A 7,024-nucleotide genomic window follows, 5' to 3' on the forward strand; every position below is an offset into this window, starting at 1 on the left:
AGATATGTAAATGCGAACTCAAGTAAGCTGTTTTTGGTCTCTGCAGATTGGAGGCACAGAAGAGTACAAGATCAGCAGGGGTATTAAAGAAGGCCGCATCACCAAGCCTGTTGTCTGCTGGTGTATTGGTACCTGTGCTACCATGTTCTCTTCAGAGGTAAGCATATAGTCTGATGTTCCATAGTAGCTAGGGTCAGGAGGGACCTGAACAGATCATCTAGCCTGCCCCCCTACCACAGGCAGGAATGAATGCTGGGTTCACAAGACCCCAAACAGGTGATCATCCAACCTTCTCTTGAATTTGCCCAAGGTAGGGGCGAGGACCACTTCCCTGGGAAGTTGGTTCCAGATTTTAGCCATCCTAACTGTAAAATATTGCCCTCTGATCTCTAACCTAAACCTATTCTCCACCAGCTTATTACCATTGTTCCTTGTCACCCCAGGTGGTGCTGGGGAGAAAAGGGCCCTACCTATTTGCTGTTGATCTCCCCTGATGAGCTTGTAGGCAGCCACCAGATCCCCCCCTCAGCCTCCTTGCTGAGGCTGAACAGGTTCAGGTCCCTCAGTCTCTCCTCATAGGGCCTGTCCTGCTGCCCTCTCACCAAGCAGGTGGCCCTCCTCTGAACCCTCTCCAGGCTGGCCCACATCCCTTTTGAAGTGCGGCGCCCAGTACTGGACGCAGTACTCCAACTGCGGCCTGACCAGAGTCGCATTGAGGGGGAGTATCACCTCTGGACTGGTTTGAGATGCACCTTTAGATGCATGACAAGGTATAGCTGGCCTTGCTGGCTGCGGTCTGGCATTGGCAGCTCATGTTCATCTTGTAGTCAATAATGACCCCCAGATCCCTTTCTGCCTCTGTGCTTTCAAGAAGGGAACTCCCCAGCCTGTACGTATGCTGTGGATTCCTTCTCCCATATGTATAGAAAACATGTATATGTCTGGAGAGAGTAACAAGTGACTTTTGCGCATAAACTTTTCCAAACATCTCATATCGGTAGGCATTGACATGTAAGTTAATAAATCCTGCTTTATAATGGTTTCCTATAGTTACGTAGTATATTTCACCCAGAAAGGTCCTTAAAAGATTCTGCAGTCATGGGGATAGTTGAACTTTGAGCAAAATACAGCGGCTCTTTCATGGCACATGCCATACATTGGTTCAGAAGAGGGAAGGGAGGAAGATGCAGCTTCCATGTGAGTCCAGTATGAGGGGAGATAAAGAAGGCAGAATATAAGTAGCCAGAGAACGCATCCATGTTAGACTGTACTTTGCATCTCGGAATTTAACTGCAAGTGAAGTCAAGGGTCTTGTGCCAATGCATGAGTTGATAAAGCAGGATGGGAAACTATGTATGCAGCTACTTGTCACCACTTTCATGTTCAGTTCTCTCATTTCTATTAGCCAATTATTTCATTGTTGGCAATCTGCTTTCTCCCTGGATTTACAGGTTCAGTTTGGCCACGCAGGGGCTTGTGCCAACCAAGCTTCTGAAACTGCTGTTGCAAAGAACAAAGCCCTGAAAGAAGCTGGAGTGTTTGTGCCTCATAGTTTTGACGAGCTGGGAGATGTGATTCAGTAAGTGATGATGGAATCAGAGAGAAGTAAGGTTAGAAGGGCCCTTGAGTCATCTAGCCCAACCCCCTGCTCAAGGTAGGATCCTCCCTTTCTAAACCATCCTAGACAAGTGTTTGCCTAACCTGCTCTTAAACCAAGGGTGGAGATGCCACAATTTCACTAAGTGATCTCTTCTATGTTCTGCCATGTTAGTTCCACTGCACCATTAAATGTCCCATGAACACTAAGGGTGTAAACAGATGTCTTTGTTCCTCCCAAGAGAGCCTTTTGTCCTGGGATCCTACAGATGTACAAATCCGTTGTCCCTCTCTTTTAAATACCTATGAAGTATGTAATATGTGCTGTCTCCCCCCCGCCCAAGATAGTGCCATGTTTGTCTGTAAATCAGTCATGGCTTATGCGAGCCAATTGCCAGTCATTTTAGGGACAAGCCTATCAGGGGCAGCAATGCAGCTTGGTAGGGCTGTATGGTCTATGTAAATGGCCATGCCGCTTGTGTTAATCTGGGTTAAAACCTGGGCCAGTTGAGACCACCTCAAATGAAACTATGTTTGTTTACAGCCCAAGGTAGTGGCAGGGGAAAATTAAAGCCTCATAAGGACTGACTTTAAACTGACAGATGACATATGATAACCCTTCTTTATGAAACCACTTCTGTTCATAATGATGGTTGCAGTTTGGGACCAAAACAACATGGCTAGTATGTACTAGAGGATTAAAAATGAGCTGATGCATGAGCTGGTGTTTGTCTCTTGTTCCCTTTGTGCCTAGGTCTGTGTATGAAGACCTTGTTTCAAAAGGAGTGATTGAACCAGCTGAGGAAGTGCCTCCCCCAACTGTGCCTATGGACTACTCTTGGGCAAGGGTGAGTTGTAATGTGTTGTTCCACCCAGTTTACTTGATAACTGGCTCTGGGGTTTGCTGGGATGCTGGCTAGAGGAGATTTGAAGAAATGAAACTACCTGAGGAGAAGCAGCGCATGGTGCATTTCTTCCTCCACTTAATTCAGCTCCTGGATTCATTCAGCACTCCCTGTGGAAAGCAGAAGCATCCAACGCTTCTCTGACCCATCTGGCTGAAGTTATCTGCTAGGGCTCTCAAACCACTCCACATATGGTGCTAATATGATGCCCAGCTGGTCTGCCAACACTTTTCCAGGAATGGTTTTCTCACCTGACAGTCTGATTGTTTATTTAAAATAAATAAATAAATAAAAAATTTTCAAGCCTGGCAGCATGCATGTGACAACCTATATTCTCTTGGCATCTAATACTGTGTCCTATGTGATGAGCAGGCCAGTGTTAGACCAATGATATTTCATCTGATACAGCTGTGTTTCAGTGCTGAGCCAATGTAGTTTTAATATGGGCAGCTTAATTCCTGGAGAACTGGGTATTGGGGAATGTAGCTTCTGTGCCAGGTGCCTGAATCTGAATTGTCCTTTCGTGGCCAGACATCTAAAATGTGAACACAGATCTACCACTTCTGTCAGTAGCATTGTTTGCTAGGGTGGTTGCCTTGTGTCTCTAACTTAGCTCTCTTTCAAGAACAGGCCAATCTTTTTTGTATCTTAACCTGGAGCCATCTGTGTTTTCAAGTTGTTGTTTGGCCTGTGACAAATCTGACTTGAATTTCCCCTAATAATAGTTAAAAATCTGGCCAAGTCACTGGAAGATGCAAACCCTGACATGGTGGAAAGGCATCTAAGAAAAATAGCTCGATAGCAGCTGAGGCAGAAAAGGTGCAGGCAAATACCCGTTGACCTGTCCTGGAATGAACAAAAGAAGAGCTTTATCTCTCTCCTTAATTCAGTTATCAATATTAGTGAAAGAACAGTCCTGATGCTGTCATTTGGGGAACAGTTTGATTTAAGGACAGAAGATGAATTGTTTCAGAGTCTTCCTGTCACACTTTTTTCAGGAACTAGGTCTGATCCGGAAGCCAGCATCTTTCATGACCAGCATTTGTGATGAGAGGGGCCAGGAGCTGATCTATGCTGGGATGCCCATCACTGAAGTCTTCAAGGAGGAGATGGGAATTGGTGGGGTCCTGGGCTTGCTCTGGTTTCAGAGAAGGTAAGGCAGCTCTGGATGCTGCTGACTTGTGCTACTTGATTTTTAACTTTGTGTTTTAATTGCCATTAAGCCCAGACAATCCTTCTCCTTATTAATGCCATCCCAGTATCCTGCTGACACCATATTGGCATCTTGCGTCCTTCTGCACAGTATTTGACTTTGCGGGGAGGTGGCCTTGAGGGAGGGAATTCCACGTGGTGGAGCTTTGAAAAAATCCTTCCCAACTTGAATCCTGTTATCCAGCCTTTAAGTGGATGGGTGGACAGATTCTTTTTGCCGTGTGAAACAGGTGTATCCATGTTTGTTCTTGTTAATCATTTCACCCCTTTTTTCCCCCAGGTTACCAAAGTATGCCTGTCAGTTTATAGAGATGTGTTTGATGGTAACAGCAGATCATGGACCTGCTGTATCGGGAGCCCACAACACCATTGTCTGTGCAAGAGCCGGGAAAGATCTGGTTTCTAGTCTCACCTCGGGCCTTCTCACCATTGTAAGTATTGAATATCTGAGAGCTTTAGTCTCCCTCTCTATAACTCAATCTAATATTTACAATCCCTAGTAACATCACCTGACAGTAGATCAACATGCAGCTTTGTCCCACTGCCATAGATCAGTTTGTGCCCTGCTTCCTGTCTCATTGATGGAATCAGTAGCTTTATGCTAAATCCAGTTCTAAGGAGCAGTAGAGTTAGAAATGATCTGATCAAGTTAAGAGCTGCTGGAAAATGTGTGCATCCCTGATCCTCTTTAGCTTTTTGTTTAAATCCATCCCATGGGAGTATCAACTCAAAAGTTGGTGCCCCCTTTTGTGAAATGATTTGGGCAGGTCTGGATTTGCTTTGCAGTAGACAAGTGTTCATGTCACAAACCCCAATTAAATGAGCAACAATCTAGTCCCTTTTCACTGGAATTAATGGGAGACCAAGAAGGAAACGGGTCTCAGACCTGAATTGCCTTTTGTCCCTAAAAGTGTCCTTCATCCCTCTCTACTTGTGTTATACCTGACCAATAACTGTCAACTGGTGCTTTATCATAAGCCCCTGTATAGTCTAATTTGCCCATTTTGTTGCTGGGAGTATTACATGAGAGAGTCTCCTCGCATCTGCTTTAGCCTGTAGCGGTAGAAGTCATTACTGTAGTTCAGTTTGTTGTATGTTGGGGACAGGGAGACCGGTTTGGCGGTGCATTGGATGCAGCAGCTAAGATGTTCAGTAAAGCCTTTGACAGTGGCATCATCCCCATGGAGTTTGTGAACAAGATGAAGAAAGAAGGGAAACTGATCATGGGCATTGGCCACAGGGTCAAATCGGTAAGTTACCTGTATTGTTTAGTTAAAGCAGGGCCCCCAGGCTGGATCTGGACTCTGAGAAGGCAACAAGCTGGATCCAGACCCAGTGGTGGTGGCACTGAAGTTAATACAGCTGCTGCTCAACCCCTCTCCCCCTGCTCTCTGTTGAGACAGATCCCTGACTGGGCTGTGTATCTGAGAATTCAGTGGTGGACCCTACCTCCAAATTTCTGCCCCTGAAAAAGTCCTGTGGGCCAGGTGAAATGGCTCTGCAAGCTCTCTTTGGCACCCCTGAGTTAAAGCAAAGGGGTGGGCTTTTGCCTTTGGGAAAGGAATAGAAGAAAATATGAAAGTGATGAAGGTTTGAGAAGCAGTTAATCTTCTGTTTCTTGAGTCTTATTGCTGACACTTTTGGGTGGTATTTGGAGAACTAGCTGTTGCATCTGCAGCAGGGAGAACAATTCAGCACTGTTCAATAAGACTTTTTGATGTTGTACAGTTGAGTATTTTGGGTTCACCATCCCTCTGCCTAACTAATGTTAGATAGGTTTAACAAATTAAATAAAATATGCAAATATTTTGAAAGCCCTTGGGAACAAAACATTAACTGGGCCTCAATTGAGGGGCTGGTTTGAGGTGCTGGGCACAATTGGACATATCCTTTTATTTCACAAAACTGCTAGATGTACATGCAACCTGCTTTAAATTTGCAGATAAATAACCCTGACATGAGGGTTCAGATTCTCAAGGACTTTGTGAAACAGCACTTCCCTGCTACCCCATTGCTGGACTACGCACTTGAAGTAGAGAAAATTACAACTTCCAAGGTAAAACACCAGCCTGTATTTTTAAGCTCAGTTACTTGATTTAAAAACTCTCTCAGAATTGTCAGGGAGGTTGAGGCTGTATTTTATTATGGAAGGGGTGAGATATTCCAGCTTTAACTAAAAAACAAAACAAAAAAACAAAACAAACCCAAAGCAGACATAGTAGGACCAGAGCCAGCTACACTGCTTATGCTTTGGGTGAAATGATCTTCAGACGCCACCAGTCATAGCCTACAAGACTTCACCTAGCTTCTACTGCATGTCTGCAGTTTGCATTTGTAGCCTCCTAAAATTGCTGGTTCCTGGCAATTCTCCAGCATGAACTGAGCAAAGCCCCATGCAAACAGCAGATTGGTGTGGTTCCTAAGCTGCTGGGTGTCCTATATTGCTTGCAACCTCTCTGCACCACCCTTAGATTCATAGATGTTAGGGTCGGAAGGGACCTCAATAGATCATAGAGTCCGACCCCCTGCTGACCCCAGCTAGATACTCGTCTAACCTCCTCTTGAAGACCCCCAGGGTAGGGGAGAGCACCACCTCCCTTGGGAGCCCGTTCCAGACCTTGGCCACTCGAACTGTGAAGAAGTTCTTCCTAATGTCCAATCTAAATCTGCTCTCTGCTAGCTTGTGGGCATTATTTCTTGTAACCCCCGGGGGCGCCTTGGTGAATAAATACTCACCAATTCCCTTCTGTGCCCCCGTGATGAACTTATAGGCAGCCACAAAGTCGCCTCTCAACCTTGTCTTGCGGAGGCTGAATAGATCCAGTTTCTCTAGTCTCTCCTCGTAGGGCTTGGTCTGTAGGCCCTTAACCATATGAGTGGCCCTTCTCTGAACCCTCTCCAGGTTTCTCTGAACCCTCTCCAGGTTATCCGCATCCCTCTTGAAGTGCGGCGCCTAGAATTGCACGCAGTACTCCAACTGTAGTCTGACCAGCGCCTGATAGAGGGGAAGTATCACCTCCTTGGACCTATTCATTGTGCATCAGCAGATGCACGATAAAGTGCCATTGGCTTTTTTGATGGCTTCGTCACACTGCCGACTCATGTTCATCTTGGAGTCCACTAGGACTCCAAGATCCCTTTCCACTTCCGTGCCACCCAGCAGGTCATTCCCTAGGCTGTAGGTGTGCTGGACATTTTTCCTCCCTAGGTGCAGCACTTTGCATTTCTCCTTGTTGAACTGCATTCTGTTGTTTTCTGCCCACTTGTCCAACCTGTCCAGATCTGCTTGCAGCTGTTCCCTGCCCTCCGAC

General features: G+C 45.8%; 1 protein-coding gene across 5 annotated transcripts in view; it reads left to right on the forward strand.

Annotated features, from left to right (window-relative positions):
• ACLY (ATP citrate lyase) overlaps positions 1 to 7,024 on the forward strand; it is a 63,142-nt gene that overhangs the window by 52,090 nt on the left and 4,028 nt on the right. For all 5 annotated transcript variants that reach the window (XM_006032765.3, XM_025214506.1, XM_025214505.1 and 2 more), the window contains 7 exons: positions 47 to 157; positions 1,452 to 1,579; positions 2,351 to 2,444; positions 3,500 to 3,654; positions 3,994 to 4,144; positions 4,820 to 4,963; positions 5,656 to 5,769. In XM_006032765.3, the coding sequence (XP_006032827.1) occupies positions 47 to 157; positions 1,452 to 1,579; positions 2,351 to 2,444; positions 3,500 to 3,654; positions 3,994 to 4,144; positions 4,820 to 4,963; positions 5,656 to 5,769 (897 nt within the window). The remainder of the gene's footprint in view (positions 1 to 46; positions 158 to 1,451; positions 1,580 to 2,350; positions 2,445 to 3,499; positions 3,655 to 3,993; positions 4,145 to 4,819; positions 4,964 to 5,655; positions 5,770 to 7,024) is intronic.

The sequence above is a fragment of the Alligator sinensis genome, unplaced genomic scaffold (assembly GCF_000455745.1).
Source record: "Alligator sinensis unplaced genomic scaffold, ASM45574v1 scaffold1377_1, whole genome shotgun sequence".
Taxonomy (NCBI): Eukaryota; Metazoa; Chordata; order Crocodylia; family Alligatoridae; genus Alligator; species Alligator sinensis.